Source organism: Cebidichthys violaceus, unplaced genomic scaffold (genome assembly GCF_023349555.1).
Source record: "Cebidichthys violaceus isolate CVI_PGR_0920_01 unplaced genomic scaffold, fCebVio1.0.p SCAF_26, whole genome shotgun sequence".
In the NCBI taxonomy this organism is placed as follows: Eukaryota; Metazoa; Chordata; class Actinopteri; order Perciformes; family Stichaeidae; genus Cebidichthys; species Cebidichthys violaceus.
In genome coordinates, this window is record NW_027176439.1 from 5,910,670 (window position 1) to 5,936,847 (window position 26,178).

At 45.7% G+C, this 26,178-nt stretch overlaps 2 protein-coding genes across 2 annotated transcripts in view; both read right to left on the reverse strand.

Moving 5' to 3' along the window:
- The window catches only part of mtmr3 (myotubularin related protein 3), a 23,212-nt gene extending 18,828 nt beyond the window's left edge, over window positions 1-4,384 (reverse strand). Inside the window, 4 exon segments of the mRNA XM_068720746.1 lie at window positions 537-626; window positions 2,013-2,069; window positions 2,335-2,410; window positions 4,204-4,384. Coding sequence (XP_068576847.1) covers window positions 537-626; window positions 2,013-2,015 — 93 coding nt within the window. The 5' untranslated portion in view covers window positions 2,016-2,069; window positions 2,335-2,410; window positions 4,204-4,384.
- Window positions 4,385-4,763: 379 nt separating this feature from the next.
- The window catches only part of cux2b (cut-like homeobox 2b), a 51,221-nt gene continuing 29,806 nt past the window's right edge, over window positions 4,764-26,178 (reverse strand). The window contains exons 4-21 of the mRNA XM_068720955.1: window positions 22,524-22,664; window positions 21,936-22,095; window positions 21,151-21,227; window positions 20,552-20,618; window positions 18,222-18,270; window positions 17,418-17,522; window positions 16,425-16,616; window positions 16,267-16,325; window positions 16,117-16,165; window positions 15,722-15,821; window positions 14,689-15,318; window positions 13,375-13,476; window positions 12,378-13,213; window positions 10,037-10,202; window positions 9,531-9,836; window positions 9,247-9,435; window positions 8,878-9,154; window positions 4,764-8,712 (exon numbers count right to left, since the gene is read on the reverse strand). Of these exons, the coding sequence (XP_068577056.1) occupies window positions 7,911-8,712; window positions 8,878-9,154; window positions 9,247-9,435; window positions 9,531-9,836; window positions 10,037-10,202; window positions 12,378-13,213; window positions 13,375-13,476; window positions 14,689-15,318; window positions 15,722-15,821; window positions 16,117-16,165; window positions 16,267-16,325; window positions 16,425-16,616; window positions 17,418-17,522; window positions 18,222-18,270; window positions 20,552-20,618; window positions 21,151-21,227; window positions 21,936-22,095; window positions 22,524-22,664 (4,307 nt within the window). The 3' untranslated portion in view covers window positions 4,764-7,910. The remainder of the gene's footprint in view (window positions 8,713-8,877; window positions 9,155-9,246; window positions 9,436-9,530; window positions 9,837-10,036; window positions 10,203-12,377; window positions 13,214-13,374; window positions 13,477-14,688; window positions 15,319-15,721; window positions 15,822-16,116; window positions 16,166-16,266; window positions 16,326-16,424; window positions 16,617-17,417; window positions 17,523-18,221; window positions 18,271-20,551; window positions 20,619-21,150; window positions 21,228-21,935; window positions 22,096-22,523; window positions 22,665-26,178) is intronic.

Sequence of the window (26,178 nt, forward strand, 5' to 3'; positions counted from 1 at the left end):
ATACATATATATATATATATATATATATATATATATATATATATATATATATATATATATATATATATATATATATATATATATGCATAGAGAGCTGTGACAGCATCGATTGGTTAATAGGTATGGCCATCGCGACTATCTTTACTTCTTTACTCTTGCAGGTACAGCTATGGTTTAAAAGTACAGAATGTACCACTATTCACCACAGCGAGAACTTTTTCCAGAACAAACTAGTGAACTTTTTATAGAACCCAGCGGCTTCTCTTTAAAAAAAAAAAAAAAAAAGGAGGGGGGGGGGGGGGGGGGCATTACAATAAATCTATTTTTACTTTTATTTTCAGATTACAGAGCCTCAGATGTCACTTGGCTTCTGAGACGGGTCAAACTGAAAGTGAGCTTAAGTCACATGTTGTCACAGTGATTATGTGACTGATTACAGAGGAGAGGCTCACACACGTACAAACACATGACTGCCAGGTTAACTGGATTGCTGTTGTTGGGTTTTTTTTTAACAGCACAAGCGGCGACTTCCTCACCTGCATGTCCTCTTCCTCTAGAACGGGGGACTTCTTGGGGAAGATCTGATTGGCCTGGATGCACTCCAAGCTCTGCTGCCCATCCTCCTCCTGCAGAGAAAGAAGGTCAAAGAACTCTTTACTGAACTAGAATCCACTTTAACAACCACAGCCTTCTTTCAGTCACATTGTGTTCTTTAGTTTTAATGTGGATTTTAAAACATTTGCCCAGAGAAGGCTGAGCAGCTTCTTGTTTATCAACCTGCTCCACGTACATTCACAGCTTTGACGACTAAGCTGCACTGCAGGAACCGTTTGGGTAGTTAAAATGTCACTAAAGGCATCTTTTGGGGGGGAAATGAAGAGATACTTCTCCACTCAGTCTAGATTGTCACAGCTTTGATTGATTGGCTTTCACATTGATGTGAGAAGTGTCACAACCCTTGTAACAGGGAGTTGATTTAAAGCCGACTGGACAGGACTGCATTTATGCTGCTTTGCATGGATGTCTTCTCCTCCCCACCCACACTGTAACATGCAACCCAGGCCAATTTACTATAATCACCCCTTGTGCAACAAGCCATGATACAACAGATGCCAGAGCAGCTCTAAAAACTAGAAATAGACTCGGTCACTCATTTACACAAGACCCTGGAAATAAAAGGATCACATTTCTGGTTGGCAAAATCAAATTATGGAAAAATGTTTCATTTAAAAAGGCAGTTTTCATCAACAGGCTTTCATGGTGGCCAAATGTTTGAGGTCACAGTAGTCTTATGCAACACATTACACAGAGGGTGCCCATCAGCGGGGAATGCGAGGCCAGGATATACGAGCAGCGTCAGGGATTCTTCCTCAAAGGCAAACTGGTGTGTGTGTGTGTGTGTGTGTGTGTGTGTGTGTGTGTGTGTGTGTGTGTGTGTGTGTGTGTGTGTGTGTGTGTGTGTGTGTGTGTGTGGGGTGGGGTGGGGGTGGGGTGGCCTTGTGCTGACAGACATCAACAACCATCTACGGGGCCGTTCGGTCAGGAGAAGAGTTTAGTCCGAACCGTGTGCAAAGAAAGATTAAGGTGGTCGAGAGAGATGGCAGATAACTGACAGCGGCAGGTCATGCTGACTCGGCATGAGCCGGGCTGATACACACAGTGGTCATCGCTGGAGGAGCCGCCTGCTGAGGCCAGCCAGGGGGCAGCCGTCACACAGCAGCATACCAAGAACACACACACACACACGCACACGCACACACACACACACACACACACGATCCGGTGGTTGTGTCACGATGCGACGATACAACACTAAAAGCTGGCCTGCTTAGACAGCAGCCTTGAAGGACCTTTGACCCTGTCGCAGCTGATCTGACTGTCTGCTCGCTGGTAAACAGAGCTGATCGAAAGTGAAAATCAATGGAGAGTTTCCGATTCTGCAGAACACACCCAGGCCCACGGGACACACAGCAGTTACTGTCCGAAGCGTGCATGAGCTGAAGGTACTTTACCATGGCCCCTGTGAAGGAGTGTGGGTCACCCAACGAGGAACTCCTGCCTGGACCGGTCTGTAGAGGAAGAACACGGAATGTTGAGCGATGTAAATCATATGTGGGGCACAAAGCCACCGTCCTCTTATATGTGGTCTGAACACAACTTAAACTCCAGATGCCCATGTTCAAATGGATCCAGGCCTTCAGTGAAGCTTATAGTCAGTTGAAATCAGTTATGGTAAAGAGGGACAAATGTACCGGAGGCCACATTTCAAAAGGAACAACAGATGGCTGGAAATGTCAAATAAAATCGGTTATGTGATTTAACTTTTGGACTTACCACAGACAATCAGTAACAGACAGTGAGCGGTCCCGATGATCCTGTTTGGAAACTCTCACAAGTAAGACATGGAAATCTGTGAAAATGAAGGCAAATATGCAACTGAATAATAAAGCAAATGGTTTTCCTTACAAACAGCAGACTTTTTTCAAGCTACAGAAGCTCTTTTGATTCCCTTGCAAATATAGCTGTGCTGGTGGTCAGAGTGGCTTGCATGTGAGCTCAGAGTCACCACTGAAACTCAGCTGTGGAATGGAAAAAGGCCAATGGGGTATAGAAGCAAAAGAAATCTACAGTCCAGCCAACATACAGGCACGGTTCAGTCATGCTACCCGGCTATGTAATGTTTACCATCAAAAATAAACAAGAACACATTCATGCATAACATAAATGTCCCCCTGCTGCCAGGTCAATACAAGCTAATGAAAGACATGGTAGATTTACTAGCGTAAAAGAAACATTATGAGTGCGGGTAAAGCCAAATGATGTTGATATCATGACGGAATGTCCTTTAAGTGATATCGCCTAACATCTCTTTTTGAATAAGGCAACCTGTTAAGAGATCTCTCTGCATACAGGCCCACAAATAGTTGCAAAGGTCAGCTACTCTTACAGACACTGACATCTGATATCTGAGAGTGTCCATGAATGAGCACCTCAGCACACCTTCTGGGGAAGATTTACGGCAGAAAAGTGAGACAAAATTTCCACTGCAGAGAAGTCAGATAAGGACGTTGAGACTGTTGTGAAGTAGTCATGGGGGGGGGGGGGGGGGGAGAGATACGTCACTGACTGGGGAGTCCAGCTTTGACTACCTGATAAAGCATATCTGCCACACACACACACACACACACACACACACACACACACACACACACGGCTCTGTTTACGGCTCAGCCTGGTTCTGAGTTCAGGCTAAACCCCTTAGAGCCTTAACGGTACTCCTGTCCCGTGACAGGCCAGCACAGCATCACAGGCTGCTGCATAAGTAAGCAAAATAGCCCCAATCTGCAGCCGACGTCAGCAACTTTACACAAACAAATACTGACCGGAGGCGATAGACTGCGTTGACTTTGCTAACTGCAAAAAAAGTTAGCTTCACTGAGTTACATTAACGGTCAGACGGCGGTCAGAAAGGCACTAAAAAGGATTAGCGTTGACGTTGACTCACACACAAGCATAACGTTGTGTGTCTGGAAATAACAGAGACGTGGGTAAAGCTATCACCAAGTTATCCCAAAACCATTCTGAACAATTCTGAATCGTCTTACGAGTGATAGCAAAGCAAAGTGCAGTGTACCGTATAACGTTGTTTTGTAGAAGCCATTTATTAGCAGAGAAAAGTAAGTAACGTTAGCTAACGTCAGTTAACTTACGCTAACAGCTTCGTCAGACAAGTTACAAAAACTAACGTCAGCAACATGTCAACAGTAACTAGTTAGCTGGCTAACGTCAATATCACTGATGCCCTTCCTTCTTTTATAGTAAGTTAACGACACCATTAAGCTAGGTTGTCAGCAGCTAACGCTAGCTAACGTCAATAGTTAGCTAAATAGTTAAATTACTGCTAGCAAGCCAACACTTAGGCTAGTCCACCGTGGATATGTGGATTAAAAGCAGCCGATATTAACGTCTACTAGTAAACAGTGTGCTGTTGTGTTGCTGTCTCATAGTACTTTGGTGTTTCCCATTTGTAGCTGTGTGGCACAGACCAAGCCAGTAAGCTGGCTAGCTAGCTAACGTTAGCGGGTTAAGCTAGCGCAGCTCTCTGCAAACTGTTTTTGTTGTTATGAGATGGAGGGCGGAACCCAACACGGAGGCCTCTGTCAAAACACACCCGAGGAGAACGACCACAACCGGCGGACTCACCAGCGAAAAGGAGTGATGAAGAAGTTAAGAAGCCACAGATTCATCCGAAGCCCGTGCAATTACTAACGCAGCAAATAAACCTCGATCAAAATAACCATTAGTCATATCCGAGCCGAGGCCAGCTTCACTGCGTCCCTCTCCAGCACCGAGCAGTCGTCGCCATCGCCGCGAATTCTTCCAGCCCAAGAACCCTGCGTGAGCGACTGACGTCATCGCGTCAGAGTCGATCCTGTGGGCGAAGGGGGAGGGGCCTCAGACACGCATGCGGTGCGATCATGTAAACACTGGCCTCGACTGTTCAAATATAAGTGAGCACGAAAGACGTGCTCAAGACTGAATTGAGACTGAGAGAGTGTTTAGTTCACTCTAGTGACTGCTAATGAAGCAAACAATGTGGAAAAGACCAACTGCTCTAAACATGCAAGGACATATCATGTTTTAGATGAATATAGTATGTATTACAGTGAGGTTTTATAGTGTCTTATTTGCACTAATTAAATTGCATGTATCTGTAATGTGGGTGTTCCTCACTATGAAGAAATAACAACACAACACAGCAGGATCTTAAACAATTATGTATTGAATGATGGCTTACATATGCAAATTCAATTCAAAGAGGCTCGGCATACCTTTGTCCATTCTTTAACATTTACTGGCCTGACATTTCAGGGCATTAGACAGTTATTTAAGCCTGCAGGACACTTCTCTTTATTGACTCACAGCTGACTTTCAAATAAAACATTTTCTTTGTGACAAACCCCAAGTGTCAGAGTTGTAAATATTGTTTCGATATTAACAACTCTGAATACAATCATTCAAATTTTGCTAACCAATTGCCTCATTATTTAGTGACTAATGTCAATTACAAAATAAAAGCTTCTAATGTGTAGGGCTGTTGTCACTGGGTAACAAAAAGCCCTACACCCCTCTTAAAAACTGCTTCACCACAAAGCATTACTCCTGTGAGGATAATGCATGAGGCATATGATATGGCACAAAATAATCTTGATTTAAGTATTTACCTGAAGGTAAGTTATTGGGTTCGGATTTGACTGGATTCAGTATGACTTTGTGAGAGCCAGATTTATCAGCTGCACCATGCATGGACTTCACTAATGTAAAAAGACTTTAAGTGCTGATTTAATGTCCCTGTGCAAGAACAACAACACAAAACACAGTCCTATCCCTTGTAATGAGACCAGAATGGATTCGCATGCAAAACAATGAGATGAGCTTTACATGAAGAGATAATGCATTTAAATACATTTCTTTTTCAGTCATATGTCCATGTTACCATGAAAGACAATGAAATCTCCACATTAGAAATGCCACCGCTAATCATACAGTATATTATGCACACAAAAAAAATGGTGGTTACGAAAACCAGAGAAAAATCTTCTGTGGCTCCAAGAGAAAAACCAAAACAGTATTTTAGAGAGCAAAGTCTACTGATCTCAAAAATGCAACCCATTAGCCTCATCCTGATAGCTCCAATCTGCACTGCACTTTGACACATCTGTGTAATGAATTACAAAACAGCAACAGCTCTCCAACAATCCACCGCTCGCTGTGAAAGTTGCATTTCCTGTATACACACAACTTCCATAGAGCCATTCAATATTCAACGGAGTCTTTCTCTACACCACGTAATGTTTATCGTAGTCACCACCACCACTGATGAGCGCAACTGTTTCAGTAAAGCTTTAAAAAGCAAGACTACCCTGAGAGAAGGTCTAAAACGTGGGCAAGCTTGCCAGACCAGAACTGGCTTGAATGGGTTTGGTTTATTAAATCTGTACACTCTATTTCAATATAATCAGCACATTTTGTTCCAAGAATGTAAGATATTATTATTATTTTTTTTTAGTAATTGTGTAATATATATCTCTACATAATACAATCCAAGTCCTCTGAACTATGTAGACATGTGCAAGTGTTTTACTACCAACTTCAACGATACAGTAAAGGCAAAGACTTGTGGACACTAAGTTAGGATAATGTTGATATTTGAAATTTTCTCGAGTCCTCACAATTATCAAAATCTAAGTGCTGTAAGTAGTTCATACACGAGGTATTGAATATCTAGTTAACTGTTCTGAGTATAAAATAGAGGCAAAATACATAAAGAACATCTTGCAAGCATGACAAAGAAACTTCTACAGACACGATACACAAGTGGCCAAAGATAATATGAGGGGATACCTGTAACCTTGTGTGTCCTTGAATATAGTCTACTTACAGATCGGATGCTTTCATGTTGATCAGAGGTCACACTGCATCGTGCTCTCAGATAGAGTTCGCCCACAGGGAGATCAATTCACAGCAGGCAGCCTTTCATATCACACTGCCCAGCGAAACATCAGCCCAGCGCTCAGCGGTTGAGGTGTTTGATCAAGTACGTATATTCTAACTACAATAAATGACCCATTTTGAGAAAGTGCACTCGATCAGGTGTTACCTGTGAGGAGGATCACAATACACACACACATAACGGAATTATTAGCTCCCTATCGCTTCCAAACAGCAGCATATTCTTTGTAAAAGACAGATTTTGCTCATTAAAACTCGCCACTTCTGCACGTCTGAGGCATGATACGGAGTGCTTTCCCTCCATTGATTCAAATAAGTGTGGGTCATGTTTATGTGTAAGAATGAAACGCATGGTCATAGCATGATGTGCATCAACATAATCTGAGGTAAACCAGGTGTGTCTTGGCCTGTTACAGTCTGAGAACCAATGCCTTAGAGGGTCAGAGAGGTAAATCTGAAATAAATCATGTAAACTGTGCTCGCCTGTAGTGAACCTTTCACTTACTACCAGAAGCACAAGGGCCCTAAACTGTAAACCTCAAGGATTATACAAAGAAAACACTAAAAGTACTCTACTCGTTCCATTTAACGTCTCCTTTTTTCATATTTTTTGCAGGGTTTTCAACTCTTTTTTTTTTTTCAGTTGTTTTCGCTCAAGTATAATCACAGGTGACTAACTACAGAGGGTAACAGGGTCAGGTGAGTACCATGCTACATCAGGTTTAGAGAAGGCTATTGCAGACAATTCTACAACATGTACAACCACATTTTATACGTGAGTTACAAATATTTCAAAACATATCACCAAGAAACTAAGTACATACAAGATGTTGAATATTTAGAGTCTTAAAGGACTATCCCTCAGTCAGTATTAGGATTTCATGTTACTTGACTTAAACTGTCCAGTCTTACAGACAAAATCTGAAAAATTGCTATTCAAAAAGTAGCAAATTTGGTCAATGTCTCTTTTCAAATAGTTATAGTGCTTTTAATGGCTTAAGACAGGGGTCTTTTTTTAATCTCACCCAGTGGCAATCAACAGAACTTCAGTGTACATTTTATGACACCATAGCTGCAAAAGTCTTCATGTCAAGTCCAATAGGTAAAACAACAGCTAGTGCTGTCACATATATTTCAAAGTAGTATGCATTATCAAAACCAACACAAAAAAAAACCCAACAAAAAAAAAAAAAACAAATACACAGTTATAAATTTTTTTTCAACTCTTCAAGTTCTTGTAAGGAATTCAGCCATACGTTATGTTCTGCGTTCCCGTTTCCTACGAGTTATCAGTCTGAGAGGACGGGCCTTCAGGAGCCAGGCTCCGTTCAGGCTGCTATTTGAGACTCTCCTATGTGCCGCGAGGGTCTTCAGCACTAAATACAGTAAAAGGGGACTTAAAACTCCCATTCCAGTGTTTCTTCTCGATTGGCTGCTCTCTCTAGCCTGTGAATGATGTTATTGAGGTTGGCCATTTTCTCATTGCGTCTCTGAGTGCTTCTGTTGAGTTTGGGGCTTTGGAAGGGAGGGAGCTGGTTAGGGTCCAGGCTGTGATTGGTGCTCGTTGAGGGCGGATTGGGCAGCGAGGGCGATATTGGAGCAGAGGAGGAGGGCACGGGGGAGACTGACATCATGAGGCCGGGTGAAGATGCAGCAGAGGGGGAGTTGAGGGACACCTCCAGGCTGCTGCGGCAGGGCTCTGACGAAGCCTTGAAGCTGACGGGGTCAACCGGTGACTTCCCGGAGTCTTCCCCCTCGTGCCTGGACTGGATGGTTCTCTGGGGGCCGTCTATGGAGACTGCTCCAGGGTAGAGCCCCTGAGCCTGGCTGCTCATCTCCTCCTCCTGCCTCAGGCTCTGGCCAGCCGAATGGGGCTCGCGGTAGCCAGCGATGGAATCCTCGTGCTCGCTTTTCAACTGTGGGAACTGTACCGCCGTGGAGAAACACTGGACTCTCGACTGTTTCACGGAGCCCTCCTTTCCCTCCTCCCTCTCGTCTTCCTCCTGTTTGACATGAGGCAGTGCGGTGTTGGCGCTAAGAGGAAGGCTGGAGTGGATGTGTCCTGAGAGCTGCTGCAGCCTCCTCTCCTCTCCGTCAGAGTGGGGGCTCCGCGTCACTGAGGGGGAGTAGCTGTGGTGCTCGGCATCTGTGTCATTGTCTAGCAGACCCTCCATCAGCACCTCCCGTCGCATCCTGGACCTGCGCACAGACAGACTGTTAGACAGACAAACACTCAGGTGTCAGGATATTCAAGTTTCAAATAGACACGTCAGGTGTGTAGTTGCAGCTGAAAGTAAACGTATAGTGATGATGAAAACAAAAGAGGCAGCCATTAGCAAACTATGAAAATGTATTTGGACTGGCCTGTAGTTGTGGAACCAGTTGATGACCGTGTTTGTTTTGAGTTTGAGCTGGGAGGCCAGTATCTCGATGGTGTTTTGAGAGGGGTAGGGCTCCAGGAGGTAGGCCTTCCTCAGGGCTTCTTTCTCCTCAGCTCCTAGCACCACCCGAGGCTTCTTCGCCTGGCTGTAGGGACACAGGTCCAGCGAGGCCAAGGCCGGACTCACACACTCAGAACGAGTGCTAGGCGAGTCGCTGTCCGAGCCGGTGGTCAGCAGCCCGTACCGCCTTTTCAGGTAGGCTGAAGGGAAGACAGTGAGATTAAGTGTAAGGGGATTACAAAACACCAGCAAGTTCTGAAAGATATTACAGTGTACACTCTGGGTTCCCAACCTTTCTTCTCCATCTTCTTCATGGCCCTCAGCTTGTCTACGTTGTGAGGATCATTGAGCCACAGCTGCATGCGGACAAACGGCTCCCTGCCTTTCAGGCTGAGTTTGTGCCAGGGTTTGGGCCTGGAGAGCAGGTCAGACACCGAGCCTTGAGTCAGGCCCAGGATGGTCTCCCCGAACAGACGCTGGCCTGTGGGAAACAAACACACACACGGCAAATGTCAGACTTGTGTCTGAATTCATATTCAGCGTCGGCTTAACCCCACAGCATGAACGTCGACCCACCTAGGTTGTTGTCTGTCAGCACCTCCTTGACCTTCTTGGTGATGGCGTAGGTGTCTAGCTCCGAAGACATGGCCACTATCTCTTGGATACCCAGTGGGTTTGTGGGCTGATGCAGGGCCATGAGGCCAGGGGTGGATTTCCCTCCCTCTGGGTGGGGGGGCAACCCCATGCCCAGGCTCTCAGGCTGCTGGTTCTCCTTGCTGCTCTCCAGGGAGAGGCTGACAGGCTCAACCAGAGGACTTGGGTGGCTCTCCGCTGGGCTAGGAGGCGGGGAGGGCGAGGAATGGGCCGTCACTGGGCTTTTATCTGGAGAACGGAGGCATCGCAAAAAAACCCCTGTAAGTCTATATCCCACATGTAGCCAAAGTCCCACTATGTAGGGTTAAATACTGCACCCATTTTAGCTTTTTAATGCAACGTGTTTTTTGGTTCTAAAGCATCTTAAGTGTGATTCACGGTTGATGCGAGTGTGTGTGTGTGTGTGTGTGTGTTAACTGCAGCCTCACCCAGAGCGTGGCCGTGGTTCGGGGGCTGGCTGAGGCTCTGGCCTAGCTGGTCCAGTAACCACAGCTGCATGCGGATGAAGGGCTCCCTGCCTTTCTGGGTCAGCTTGCTCCAGGGTTTGGGCCGAGACAGCATGTCGCTCACGCTGCCCTGAGAAAGCCCCAGCACCTGTGTCACACAATCCGGGTTAACATGTCGAACCTACTCCTGCTGTAAATGAGGGTTGATTTCACACATTATTATCACACAAGAAAAATATGGGTTCGCCTCAGTGATACACTTTCAGCAAACGACCACTAGAGGGAAGCAGCACATCATACATGTCTAGGTTGAGTCTATTCAAATACTGCAGCTCATAGAGATGAACAAAAATCCATGGTGAAGTAGACTGCTGATAGTTTCTGTGAGTATGATCATAAATGAATTGGATAAAATCTTAACACACTCCTGAATGTGCCAGAAAAATCTGTCAACAGTCGAGTCTTTATAAATATGAATACCTGTCACAGAAAGTCAAAAGACTTGAACCCTTAATATCATCAAAATAAGATGTGCACCATGAAACCTGAGCGTGTTGATCTACTCCACAGAGGATGAGAGGAATAACACAGAGTGTGCAGGAAAACACCCGGTGGGATTCTCTGGAAGTAAAGACAGATTTTCTGGAGCTGAACAAAAAAAAAAACGGACACTTATATAAACATAGAAAAGCTCAAATCAGGAACTTCTAAAAGGAAGCTCTGTGGATTCCCTCTTCGGCATCATATTTGTTTTCCGGTTATGAGATGTGACTAAAGTAAAATACATTTTAAAATGATGATTAAGGAACAAACTTATCCAACACTGATATTAACCATTTAAAAAAAAGTATTTAGCTTTAGTTACTGAATCAACCACATTTGACGAATAACTAGATTTAGATGATTGAATGCAGACAGACAGTTGAAGACTTATAATAAATCTTACAGTCAGAGTCAATTAATCACCACAAAACTCTTACAAGCACACTGTAAAAATCTAACAAGACTTATGCTTGTGTGACAAACACACGAGAACTTTAACGTTTTACCACTTTATTCTCACAGGTTCTTATTTAAGCTGCCGAGGTGTCGATGTCAAATGTCTCTTATGTTCTAAGATGGCTGTTGTTTCTGTTTTTTTTTACGGTAAGCAACGGACTGTAGCACTGTGCCCAAGTCAAATTCCCCCTCTGGGACCATGAAGTCGACTCTCTCTCTAACCGCAGTGGGAGTTATTTACGTGCAGAATACAGTGTCGGGGTGAAACGTGTGGCCGGACTCCCAGAGGTTCCACAAAGATCTCAGCAGAACATCCAGAGCTGAGGACAGCCGATGGCCCCACAATCAGAGAGAGATGGAACAAAGAGGATTCAAAGGAGAGCAGCAAAGTGGGAACCGTTGCTCTCTCACAAGGCTGTTAGGATAATGGCCCTAAAGACTTTTCAGACAACGCAGGTTCTAGCATACCTGGTATAAGGAATAACAATCCAATAGGGCTGAGATACGCAGAGCTGCACCTGAAGCAACTGTGGTATGATCACCATACCGACAGTCAAACAGGAGATTATTGGGGTAGTATCAAGGGAAGCGTGAACTCTGCCCAGTGCCGAACTCTTACACCACAAGACACTGATCCAAACCACAGAAACAGATCAGAGATGCTGAAAAAAACAAAACAGCGTTTTTCCCGTTTGTCTTTCTGCACAAAGACCAGGTTAAATTCCTCCACAGTGTGTGAGTGAAAACCTGACATCATATTATAAAACCTGTAGGGCTGCGGTTATTGCTGCTAAAGTGCTGCAGCTTTTTATTACGTTTACATTTACAATTACATTTTCACATGGGTGATCTGATTGTTTTCATTACTTCGCTCCTCAGATAAATACTAAAATGTGTTTTGCGTTTAGTCAGAAAGACCTTGGTCAATATTACACGCTGTCTGAAGATCTGAAAACATTCTGTACACGGCGAACACTTTCTCACGGCTCTGAATCGGTGACAAAAAGCGAGCCTGTCCGTGGAGCGGCTCCGGCGTGTGAGACCTTGATCGCGGTGCGCAGCGTGTCACACAAGAGGAACGTATTTAAAGCAGAACTGACTTCATAATTTGAGTTGCAAATTGCAAATCATTGCAGACAAATTGATATTATCTTAGAGATAATTATCATCATTACCTAAAAATCGTATCTTATTACAATGTGATTGTTCTCGTGCCTTGCACATTCACTGCGGTGAGAACAGATTCAGCAGAGCATTAGCAGGCTGCTTGTATTGCCGCATGCATGAGTTGCTTTTTTTTAAACGGTAAAGAGCAACATCTGACCTTTTCACCAAAGATCCTCTGACAGATGCCGTTCTTGGCCAGCTTCTCCTTCACCTGCCTGGTCAGCTCAAGGGTGTCCACCTCTCGGTACATGTACATCTCGTACTGCTCTGGAGTCAGCGGTGGCACGGTGGGCTTCAGGGCTCGGGGGATGTACGCCGGGTAGTAGGAAAGCCTTCCGGGCCCAGGGGACTCTCCACTCACCGACGTGTCTGACTCCACTTTCACCTCCACCGGCCGGCCCAGCACCAGCTCGTCCTCGGCAGCGGAGGCCTCCTCGCTGTTGGGGGGACAACACTCGCCGTTCTCCAGACGGGGCCAGGGCCGGGGCAAGGCGGAGGGCCCGGAAGAGGAGGAAGACAAGGAGGGGGAGACTGAGTTGAAGGGCAGGGAGCTACCTACGCCACTGATCACCATTGACCCTCGCTCGTGAGACCAGTGCTGGTCGAAGTAGGAGCCCACTTCCCCGATCTCTGATTTGACTTTGCGGATGATGTTCTGGACAAAGGCGGCCGGGGAGAGGACACTGAGGGGCGTCTGGGGGCTGCTGATGGGGTTGGCCATGCAGACTGTAACGCAGCCTCCCTCCTCCTGCTTGATGGAGATGGGTAGAGGCAGGCCCCTGGAGCGCTCCGGGGGCCCCAGACGCTCTACCTGAGGTCCTGAGCTGGCAGTCGGGGCCCTCCCGCAGGCCTCCATCTCCATCAGGGCGTGCTGCTGGGCCTCCATCTCCCTCCTGGCCTGATCTAGGATGTTCTTTATGGTTTCGTCAGAGCTGCTGCCCGGCCCGTTACTGCTTCTGCCCGATGAGCTGTTCAGAGACGACTTGCCTTCACCTAAAAGAGAAAGACCCACACTCTGACACTGACGCATTCTCAACTCGCCTCTCCCAATTTAGATGCAAGGAAAATTCATCGTAGTTGACAAAAAAAAAAAAAAAGAAAATCAATCGATATGGCTTTTAACTATGACGTATGACTCGCAGCTTCATCCTCACCTCCCCTCTGGGACTGGATCTCCTTCTTGGCCTGCTCCAGGATATTCCTGATGGCGTCGTCTGACCCAGTTTCAGGAGTTCGGATGCGCGGAGTGATGCTCCCTGCCACAGAGGGTAACAGAAAGAGATAGAGGAGAGAGGAGGGGGATGAGTGGGATGGTTGATCAGAGAGCAGTTCCAAGGCTTTGCTTTTGACTGGTAGATCAATGGCTGCCTTTGAGCGCGTGCTGTCTGAGGTTGCAGTATACGGGAAGCTCAACTTTCAAACGCTGTGAATCTAGGGAGAAAACAAAGTTTAAAAGTAACACTACAAACATGGCAGAGGAAGCCGCGATGCAGTCAAGGATGAGGTCCAAGTAGATTAGAGGGTTTAAACGTACACGGGTCCAGAAGCTGAGCCACCAAAACAAGATGGCGGGATTACATCTGCTCCAAGAACTGGTCGGTGTGAAAACTCTCACAACTACTACTTTTGGTATATCTTATTTTGGGAGCTTTGGCCACCTATGGAGACACCTGTTTCACCTGTTTTATCGAAACCTTTTATTTTCAAGACAGAACAAGGGTGAGAGTGAATGTTAACGTTGACTTTAACCTACTGCACTTAAATTAAAGGATAAAGCATGAGTCCACATTTTTATTATTGCCAACAAATGCTACGACACGACCAAAGACAAGTACATACATTTTCTCAAGATTTAGTCTAAAGGGTCACAAATATATACTTTAATTTCTCAGAAGAAGGCAAAGTCACCTTCCAACAGCTGGGCACTATAGATTTTAGCAAACGTTGCTCAAACAAGAGTAAGTATTTGATTTGTTGGGGACTATATTCAGCTGCGGATGAATGAATATTTGTTGTTCTAGTGAGCACTTCTAGCAGCAGGACGCTGTAAGTGGGATTGACTCAAAATAAACTCCAGAGCCCGTGTTCATGGCAATGAAGGGACCTGTCATCCAGTGCAACAGAGTGGCTCACGCATGTGTTGGTGGACAACAACGGAGCGCAGAGGAAGGAGATTTATCAGGCTTTGGCTGCACACACAATACTTCTTAGTCAGATGAATGCATTGTTGGTTTTGGTCTATTCATAGATTTGTTGGCATTAAGAAATATATGCAATATCACCAGACTCATCCTTTAACTGTCATTGTCAATGCAGTGGGTGAATATGAGTGACATTTCATTCACACTTGCAAAACAATGGATTAGAAATGTTTCAAATCTTTATCGCTCAGGCTACAAATACAAATGGAGCGTTTTCATTCTCACCTGAACCTGCATACATTTTCCGTCACTGTCCTTTCCACTCACCTCTCTGTCGGACCTGGATGGTCCTAAGTGCTAGGATGTTCTGTTCGTCGGAGAGGAACTGCTTCATCTTAATGAAAGGTTCTTTGCCTTTCACAGTCAGCTTCCTCCAGGGTTTGGGCCTCGCCAGGATCTCACTGACCGAGCCCTGGGAGAGGCCCAGCACGTAGTGGCCGAACACGCGCTGGCCGATGTTATGCTTCAGCAGCTGCTCCTTCACCTGGAAGGCGATCTCTGCCGTGTCCACTTGGTCGTCGTCCCCCGCAGTCGAGCTGCCGCTTTCTGACTGGTCGCTGGGCAGGCCGGCGTCGACGCTGCCCGACCCCACGGACCCTTGGGTGGCTGACATGAGGGCGACTTTGGCTGCGTAGAGGGCGGTGGGAAAAGCCACGAGGCCCTCCTTTTTAAAGTGTGGGGAGAGGAGCTGCTTGTGAAGGATGTGGTCTCCTGACAGTCTGTCCCCGGAGCACGGCGACACGGAAAACGGACGGGGAAGGTCGTGGCTGGAGGAGGAGCCGTCCAGCGTGGGGGGGCCGGGGCTGGGGGAGGCACGGCCATCCGCATGAGAGGAGGAGGAGTGGGAGCCGGGCGGCCTGCCAGTCTCCCTACCTGCATCCTCAGAATGGTCATCATCTGGTGACAGGAAACACAAAGAATAACACATGCTGGTTAAGTGTTAAGAAACCTAGTAATTATTATCTAGCTGATAGCAGATGTCTCCTTAACTCGGTGGATTTTAGGGGAGAGAGAGAGGTATAACATTGCTGTTATATGGCATGCGCTGTAACTACTAAGGTGCTCCAAGATGTTTAATTAATTGACTCACTTGCTTTCTATCCTTGCAAGTGCAAACTAGTACATCTTGCAGGCTCAGTTTATGCAAAGAGATACAAGCATCGAGTCCAGAATTGATTGAGACTGACCAAAGAGAACCAAGCAGTCATTGAATTATGGGGAGTTTTTAGAAACTTGCTTCTTTTTCGTTAAGAATCGTTATCTATTTAAACTACAGTTAAAAATCAGACATTTAGTTTACCGATGCTGTGCAAAATTCGGGCCTTATCCACCAGGTATTTGTGAGAAGGAAGAAAGGCCTCTTTATCCAGCAAAATTGCCTCTGCAGCCTTGGCAGAATCCTACACACACACAAAAACACACACGAGAACAAAGGCTGTTAATTTTCGATTAATCAATTGCAGCGGCTGTAGATATCCTTATAATGGATGACGATCAGTGAAGCATTCAATGGCACTGCTGTAGTTTTTCTTCCCCGACACCAAGAGAACATTAAGAAGAAACCAAAGGTCTGAGAGAAAGACTAGTCTGGTTAAAACTGGAATGGTGCCGGAGCATAAATATATATATATATAAATATATATATATATATATATATATATATATATATATATGTATGCATATGTGTATGTGTACCTGGGACGAGCTGCCATTTGCTGAAGCCATCTTCATGACCTTTAGGATACTACGGACAGAAGCAAACGTGCAGAGAAAGTCATTTTTTTGGGACTAAATGTCACATTATTGTGAATGACTTACACATTCAGCCTAAACTAAAGTGATCACCTGAGTTCAGTTTTAATCTCTTCATAGTCCATCTGGGACTGCAGTTTAGCTTCTAATCTCTGAAATGGAAAAACAGAAGCAGCGTGTTTGAATCCATGTTAACGAGGATCTCATTAGCTATCAGAGGACTGAGGAAGGCGTTCGCCGCGTTCACTCACCTCGATAGCTTCCGTCTTATAGGCCAGCTGGCGCTCCAGCTCTAGGATCTGATTGGCCGAGGTCTCTTGAACTTCCTGTAGCGTGAACTGCAGCCGCTGAATGTTTTCGAGAAGTCGGAGGATTTCGCGGTCTTTAGCCAGCAAGGCGGCCTCCAGCTGGGAGGGCAACACCTCGCCGTTCTCGCTCTTCTCCTGACAGGGTGAGAAGGAGACAAAGCGTGAGAGAGGGAGGGGAAAGACAGTGAGAAAAGGAGCATGGGTGGGAGAAAAGGTGAGAGGCCAGCCAGTGAATCACAACCTCTGCAGTGTTGAAACACTGCTCCGGCAGTTGGAAAGTGAGAGAATTTGACTTCAAGTAACTATTAATACTGCATTTCAATTTGTCCAGCGTATCTGACACAAAGGAAGTAGATGCAACATGTTCGTACCGCTGACTTTGTAATCCGGTGATTTGTACACAAAAAAATCCTTCTACATTTAGGTGTGTTAGTCGTAGTTTGGAGATATTTATGGTGTTTTAAGACCTTAAACTGTATGTTTGACAGGTGATCAAGGAGACATATTAGTGTGTCCTTAAACTAATATCAGTTAAGTTAACCAATCTTCAACACTCCATTCTGTGCAGAAGTCCTGCATTCAATAGGTGAAGTAAAGGTATGAAACATTATATAATTATACAATTTATATATGGTATTATCATCAGAGATGCATTAACATGTCAACAGAATTTTAACAATGGAGCTTATTGTAAAACTGATCATGTGATTTGTATGTAAAAATGTGAAAAGTAACTCAGATAAATACTGTGGAGTAAAAGTTAAATCATTTCTCTGAAATGTAGAGAAGTAGAAGTACAAAGTAGCACAAGACAGTAAGGTAAAGTATCTTATAACTGTACGAAGGCTCAGTACTCGAGTAGATTCATTTAGTTACATTCCACCACAGAAGAGATCAGTGGTCAGAAATCAAACAATGGCGTCACGTGGTTCTTACCCTGCTAGCACCCTCTGCTGGATGGCAGCTCCCTGTCGTGGCTCTCTGGCCACTGGCTATCTGCTCCTTTAGCCTCTCCACCTCCCTCTGGGCCTTTTCCGCTCTCTGTGCACAGACAGGGCACATCACAGCGTTACCGTTTTCCTACACCGGCCGCATCAATTGGCTAATGAGATGATCAAGGTGAGAGCGCGCACATAGATCAAAGGAGGCGCCCTTGCCTCAGAGCCGAGTGAAAAACCCGAGCAGGGGCCCGCGCACACGAGTGCAGCCACTCGGTTTATTCTGCTGAGGGGGCTGTTTAGTCAGCCCACTTTATTCCCCAAACTGTTTACCTGCTCTGTCACACCCGGCCTGCTAATTAATGATTCATTTTGAGAACATTTATCTCGGAGCTGCTGGCAGAGAGCAGCAGAGGGAGAAAAAGAGCACGAGAGAGGAAAGCAGAGGGGAGAAGAAAGGAGCAGAAGAAAAGAGGTATCACCAGGAAAGGAAGCAATCAAGGCAGCGAGATAACTAAGAACCCTGGCGTTTGGCGCTCCGGCATCAATCGTGCTCGGCAGTCTGCTGTTCTCTGCTGAGTGGAGCCGTGCTGCCATAGCGCCCACCGACGGGGGCTCAGGTTTACACTCGCTAATCACACGCTCGTGGGAGGGGAGGTGGAGGTGGGAGGAAGAAGAGGGGCAGGGGGGGGGGGACACAGGACGGAGGGTGTCTAATTAAAGCCAAGGCTTGATTACAGGAGTGATTACCTTAACGAAGGAGCATCTCAATCAGAGAAGTGCAGAGGAAGACTGTACTCACCTGGTTTGCTTTCTCAAGATTTGCCATGATGGCGTCGACCTCCTCCGCCCTGCAACAAACACAGCCGGTCAGATAACGGCGGGGTCAGCGAGCCGTGTTCACAGCTATTATAGTATCACAAGATGTGTTAATAAGGGACTTCTTGTGAAACAGGTCGTCTAACACCACTCTTAGCATAATCTCACGCATATGCAAATGTTGAACTCAGAGGTGTTTCTAATATTTCATCCAACGCGTTTATATCAACGAGGGTCGATGACAACCTCACAGTGCAACGCTGTACAGTCACATCAACACCTCTGTTATTTGAAGCCAAAACTAAGATCTGTAGTGTAGGACTGTTGCTTTAGTTTTAGGTGTAGCTAATAAAGTGGAAAATAATAGAATCAGTGCCCCTGTGTTGACACGTCAGTACCACACAGCAGCACTGTAGCCAGGCGTAAGAAATAATGAGGTCATAAGTCCACATTCCTGCAGTGTAGCCACACCTCCATAGGAAACAGTTCACCAGCCTCCACAAAAAAGTGGATATTTCTCATTTTTAATCAGTTCATTTAACTGTTAAATTACACGTATCACCCTGCAGGATTTTAAAGCTTTGCACAAAATATTAGGAAAACTCTGGAAAAGAAATATTAAATACAAAAACTATAATCACATTAAGATATTGAGTATAAGTGTAATTTGTGTGTAATGATTATAAAGTCCTCTACAGGTCACTGGAAGTCACAGACACTTAGAAACAGCACAGATGAAATGACCCCTATGTCCTTAATCATAGCTATGTCTGCATAGATGTACAGTACGTATGATTCACATCCTCAGAACTCATACATCCCACAATCAGAGTAGTCTAATTTAAACAGAAGCTCAGCGGGATTATTCATGAGGTTTGTTTGAAGTTCAACAGTTTCCTTTTGCACACGTGGGACCTGCTTTTCAAAAGGTAGATAGGGATGAATTAACGAGGATGCTGTGATTGATTTAAATATGCACATAGGTTTTTCTCGAGTTTTCGGGGCACAGTAGTCCTTTTCACCAAAAGAAAAACGTGTTCAAAGAACTTATTAGACTTCCTTTAATCCACATTAAAGAAACCACGTTCAGCCGAACCGTCATCCTCCTTCGTGTTTGCACTTAACTGCTCTTATTGTCTCACATCAGGCTGAATAATCACCTGGAGTATTAGTGGTCCAATGGAATCATCACGTCAAAAGAAGACAATACTGTATCTGCAGTGACGTGTGCAATCAGTCGGATAGTGGAACCGTCTCGAGCAAAACCTGCGTTAATGACTCTCGGTGTTGTGTGGTGCAGCCCTGGTTTCGGAGGGTCTTGGCGTTGCCCCGGTCCCATCAATAAGGCCAGAACAGATGGCGCCCCGCTGACAGCAAACACTAACAGGTGTCAGCGCCACGTTTAATGAACTTGTGCAGTACGGAAAATGTTTTGTATTGATTACCTGCTCAGCTACTCAAGCCGAAGCAGACAAATTGTCTTTCTTATCAACATTGAGGAAACAGTCAGTGAGAGTAATAAAGGCCGGGCCGGCGTTCAGAGGCTCAGGGTCAGGGAGGGAGAACTGCAGCGTGGAGCTCTGGGGTCGGGCAAGGGAGGAAATTGACCAGGACAGCGCAAACACACACACACACACACACACACACACACACACACACACACACACTGTATGACACACAACATAACAGAGATGGTCTTTCAAACTGCAGCGGCACACAAAAAGGTAAGGCCAAACTGAAAATGTGTCCAATCCAACAAAATGGATGGCAGTGGGTCTAGAAACATCAGTTCAATTGCGCCATGGATTAAGCCTGGGAGAAAATCCATTAGCAGCGGCTGACTGTGCTCTGGAGCACAACCCAAACAAAGGAGTGTTTACTTTGAATGTCTATCGACATCCTTCATACAAGCTCAGATTCATTTCAGGCGTGCGGTGGATACATTGCGCTCAAAGACCAGGACAAGGTAGAGTGTTTTCTGAAGCAATCTTTAAATGGAGCAATTCTTCTTGAGGGCTGTCATGGCCCAGCTGCCAGTGAAGGCAAACACAAGAATTCTCTCATCGACCTGCATTAGTGGCTGAGTCACTCTCCGCCTTTACAATGGCATTCCTCAGCTCTACACTGGACATGAGTTCATGTAGGCAAAACACAGAAGACTTGAAATGGCTACAACCGGCGCCAGGGAGGAAGGCCAGGGAGGATGGCAGCGACCGCGACGACACGGGGGAGGGGCGAAGGTGTGAGAGTTAGTGAGAAACACGCGGTACAGTCACGTCGACACAAAATGTAAAATCGGAGGCGGACTCTTACTTGTTCGTCATCTCCTGGTTGTATTTACACCGCAGGTCCAGCAGCTCTGTCTGCGCAGTGTCCAAAGCTGGTGAGAGGCAGACAGCAGGAAGAGTGAGATATTAACGGACAGACGACACGTGAACCATGACCTTAAAGCTACATTACCCAATACATTAGCCAATATCATTTTTTTGTCTGTCCTCCGAAATTGTCTTGATAACCGTTCATACGATGGACTTCACGCTTGGCGGGTGTATTGCTGATGACCCGAGGAAGCGCGCTCTTGTGTTTGAAGTTGTTTGGATGAGTAGTTTTCACAAAAACTGCAAGCAGCAATATCGAAGGCCAAAGCAAAGAGCCCGTTGCACATTGAACGGGCTCTTCTCTCGTCAATCTTAGGTCAGACACTGGCGACGTGGGGACGCCATGAAGAGTCAAAGAGGATGTTAAATTGTTACACAAAACTAAATGTAATTCACAAATGTGTCAGTTTGAACCTTCGTCAACAAAGCAGCGAGTGCTTCTGTGTTTCGGTTGGCAGTGAGCGCACACGTACCGGCTCAGGTTGAAATGAGATGTAACAGCGACTGTACTGTGTCACTGTTTAAACCACTTACATGAATGCAGAACCTTGATCTTCTCCTCGGCCTCTGATAGTCTGTCAGACAAACCAACATTGGCGCTCTCCTCCTCCCTGGGAGAGAAAAAAAAAAACACACCCTGTTATTTCTCTACATCACGGCCACACATTTCAAACCAGAACATGCAACTTAATGCCATGAGACAGAAGAAAAAAAAGAACCGTGTTAATCCCACCCTTCTACCAGCTAGGAACAGCAAGTGTGACAAAGTTCACAAAGACAGATTTTAAAAACCTTTCACTGTCACTACAACCCAACACGTCTCCGGGACCAGCTAAATGGGGACATTGAGGCGTTGTTGTTCAGGGATACAGATAGAAGACAAATGATCCTCTTAATTCTTCTTATATCATTAAACGTGTAATATTGTTGCCTTAAACAGCTCTAGCATGGATTGAGAACATCTCTGCATTGAGAAGACGTTTGGAACATTTAAAGGGTTATTTCATATTATACCAAAAATAATATCTTAATCAAATGTCAGCGCTCTGTGCTGTAGGGATTGGTTTGCGCATTAAGCGCTGCCTAGTTTGACAGTTTGATTGGAGTTTGCGAGCAGTGATTGACAGCTGCGTTAGAGGCTCCTCGGCTCTGATTGGTTGTTGTCCTTCGAGTGAGAATTTATCTGTCTCACGCACTGCTGTCAGGATACAGTGACTAAAGCCACCGACTGAACCTTTAAGGGGGTTCACGTGTCGCTACATTTCACATTCATTACTAATGAGTGTCAGTAAAAGGCAGGGAGCGGTTCTGGTTCTCACCCTCGGTTCTCAGCTCGGTCCCGGTAGTTCTGCTGCGGGGAGCCTGGGGCCCCGGGGGCCGGTGTGCTGTTGGGCGTCATCAGGGAGGCTGGAGAGCCGGATTCTGGGGCCTCCTCTGTCACTGCTGCCCCTGAGGCCGCTGGACTGTCCTCTGACGGCTCTGTGTGGAGGAGAGAGGCCGGCATTAGGTCTCCAACATCAGCTGATACCAACGGGTAAATGTGACTAGAACCAGATGGTACTTGGCTTGTGTGCTCAAAGCACCAAAACAATATATTTGAAAAACTCAACAGCCATATATCTCTTCTTAGACACCGTGATCCGCTTACTCAGGATACTCCACAGACCTTGTTGTGAGCAGTTTCTTTATGGGGACTATTCGGGGACTTCATGAAACTGCTCACGGCTTCAGACCATTTTTCACATTTCTCCAGATATGCTGGTGCAATTTTGCAGCCTTCCTAAGACCTGGCACATTTAAATTAACTTCCCAGCGCTTTCTGTACAGCAGCAGCCACTTCAGCGCTGCAGTAATAGAAATTGCATTCAAGTGGGACTGCTCCTTGATGTAGATGATTTTGGCCTGACCTGTCTTTTCAAGGAACTCCAGGTGTTTCTTCCAGTGCCCGCTGATCTCCCGTACCAGGGCCTCGCTGTCTGGAGCCGAACTGTGAAGGTGCTGCAGCCTTTCCTCCAGGGTGTGTGAGGCCTCCAGCACAGGTGCTGGATCTGTGAGAACAGACACAAAACAAATCTCTGCAGAAACAGCTCCTGAGATTCACGTGATATCTATACACTTTTAAAAGAGAAGAAGAAGAAGAAGAAGAAGAAGAAGAAGAAGAGCTGTTTTACTGCGCCTGTAAAGCACTTTACAGAGCTTTCTGCACCGCAGCTTCAACAGAGACACACTATTCCACTGAGACTTGTTTCCAAAGAGTGACTCTTACACTTTCCCCACTCAGTCGCCTTTGAAAATTTCACAGGCTGGACCTAATGACACAAGTGCCGTTCCGACCCTTCACATGTACGGAAATCAACTCTAATGAGTCTTCTCATGTGCTGATGAATGGCAAAGAAGACAAAAAAAGATTGCCGTGAATACGTGACGGAGTCTCAAGTCCCAAGTACACACCTAGGCAAAGTGTAGAAAAAGTCTGCTCCTGAAAAGGGGGGGGGGGGAGAAAAAAAGCGGGATTCTTTAGCACAACAGAGGAGCTGTTTTGCAATGCATGCGCGGCAGCACCGGGCCCATGGGGCCAACTAGGAGGCTGTTTCTCAGCTAACAAGTCTCCTCTGTATCATTTGATCATTTAAATTATTATGCCAGGAATTCTCAAGAGGCAGCTCGGCACTCCACATCACAGGGCTGTTTTTAATCTTCCCCTTCCCTTTCTTCCCCTCCCGAAAAGTTCAACAGCTCAGAGAGAGAGAGCTGCTCCTGTTGTGTACCTGCCTGCCGAACACCAAAGGAGGTGACTTCTAGTGCCAAAGCACAGAGAGGGAAGCTCAGGGGAGCTCCTTGACAAGGGGGGAGGCAAGATGTAGAGCCAAGCGCGCACACACACACACACACACACACACACACACACACACACACACACACACACACACACACAAACCGGAGCCCTTCAAAACTCTAAAAGAGGAGGAAAATCGCTGCTTTGCTGCACAAACTTTTCTCCCTCAGCTTTCATCCACTCATCTTAGACTTCTGTGTGGAACCCAATTGGATCCCTTCTTCAGTTTGGGCACCGACTGAAGTGACTTTTCATAAGAAGTTGGAGCCACAGACGTTTAAACTTTGCCAGATGCCACAGAGAGAAACTCTGAGCCGGCAGGCCACGGGAAAAAAAAACACATAAATGCTCATCAGAGAGCCCAAACTTCTGCAACGTGCAATTTTGTTGTAATCCTGGCCGAACATTGCAGCTCGCCATATCTGCATTTTCATCAGACAAACATTTTGGGCCATTTAATTGATCGAGCTATTTTTCCCAGGACCGTTTACAGTCAAACATTGTCTGCATTCATTGTTACACCAGCTGTGGAGATATTGCATCAGTCACAAGGGACATCACTATTAAGAGCAGCGCTCTTCTAAGACAAACAGGATGACTTAAAGCACTGCTATTCCATCGACCCGCTGTCACAGAAATCACTTTATCAGCCTCTTTCCCATATATCCTTTCAACTTTTAATGATCAAAGGACAGAGATTATAGTAAGGGATCTCTCACACATGGACAAGCCGGGATTATCAATCAGTGGCAGGGGAGCAAAGTAAAGTCAAATTTAAAGTGAAGGGATAGAACTTAAGTCTGTATACAAAATTAACCCCCGTCAAAGAAGAGCAGCGGGGATCCTCTCTGAGGGCCCGGGATCTACAGACACTGAAGGAGTCCAGGAAGACTGCCGATAACTCTGGAAAATAGAGCTAATTGATGTGGCTAATAAGAAGCACTTTTTAGAGCGGCTCCGATGGTAAATCCACCAAATGAACCCGAGAACGGAAGAGGAGCTCAGCGTTAACCCAACCGCTCGCATCATCAAGACACACAGCACAGCTGACGAGGCTTTGCGTACATCAGGTGAGTCACATCCCTCTCGCGGCAAAATAAACGGATCAATTTTTAATTCATCCCTTATCTTAATTATAGATGATTGGATGTCTGCTCTGAGGTCATGATAACTGATCGGGCAGCAGCAGCTCGTTTTAACTCGTAAATCGCGGGACATTTAGCGAAATCATTTTCTCTGACGAGGAAGAAGAGCAGAGCGGCAGAGCGAGGTTCAACAACGAACAATCACAATGAGCCTGAGATTACAGGATATTTCTGGTTTGTTACAACTCGAGTCGTATTCATTGTAGTTCTGACCTTCACTTCTATCACTTATAACAGCATCACACTCGCTCATAGTAGCGTCTCAGATCTGGGAACGCGGTGACAATGCTGAAGCAAAGTCCAGACTCCAGCAGTCCCTCAATCAGACGTGATGTAAACAAGCCGACAGTTTGTACAGATTTGAAGCTAATTTATTTGGGAGTCAAACTGAAAAGTATGCAAACCCAAATCCCTCACTGCAGCTACGGTCCTTACTGTACAGAAGGAATAAAAAACGAAAATGACCCAGAAGTCTGTTCAGGGAATCATTTTACTGTTCACACTTATTTACTCTGATTGTCTGACTGCTCATTTAAACTCACTGCTTAAGGAGGACTTTAAATGGACATAGATATAAGTCAGAAAATAGGGTGGATGGGTTGAGACACTCCGCTGACTGACATTAGTTTAAGTTATCCACAGCGGTGGACCGGCCATCGGGAAGTTCAGGGAGACTCCCGAAAAAGGCCGATCCGTTCAATCCAGGCCGAACTGGCCGGTCATCACAGAGTTCTCCTGATGTTCTGATGTCAGTAGTTACTGCATGTGGCAGACACCACAGAGCAGAACGCTGCCTGACAGCCTGGGCCAATCGAATACGTTCAATAATGAGTCCAAACTGGACCGAGCGAGGATTTAGTCTTGATTTGGCTCAGTCATCTTCACGGTGAACATGACAAACTGTGACTCATGTTGCGTTGCGTTGTTTTGTTCAGACTCAGAGCAGTGGAGGTGTGGCGATACAAAGTGAGGAGGCAGGACATTGTGTTGAAGGTCTTCAGCGTCATTAGAACCTCTTTATACAACTGCATTAGTGTTTAAACTGCTGCCAAGACTTTGCCCTCACAGCAGGCCTCTCCATCTGAAAGTTATTATTGATTATTATTATGAGTCATTATTAATTCCTTGAGATAAAAGATAAAAGAATATATGTGCTAACGAACATTTTAAAAAGTTTTAAAGTAGTATAAAGCGTGATGTAAGCATGGTGTACTGGAGGTGTTTTTGTATTCTCATACTTATCTGCAGCTTGCAGTGTGTGTGTGTGTGTGTGTGTGTGTGTGTGTGTGTGTGTGTGTGTGTGTGTGTGTGTGTGTTATAAGTATCAAGAGAATTACAAAAATAAGACCCAAGTTGGGACAAACCCTGACTTTCTAAGAGCCAACACGTGTTGGCGTGAGTATTTTAATTGTTTTTACACATTCTCAGCTGCATTGATATTGAGTTTCATCACTTCGACTGAGCGATAATGAGGCTGCCACCCTGTAGCTGCTTCCTTGTGGTCACCGCGTTGCCGCGCTATTGCACATCTCCGAGCGGGAGGCGGTTACTGTATCTGGGTGAGCCTTCGGTCCAGAGCGG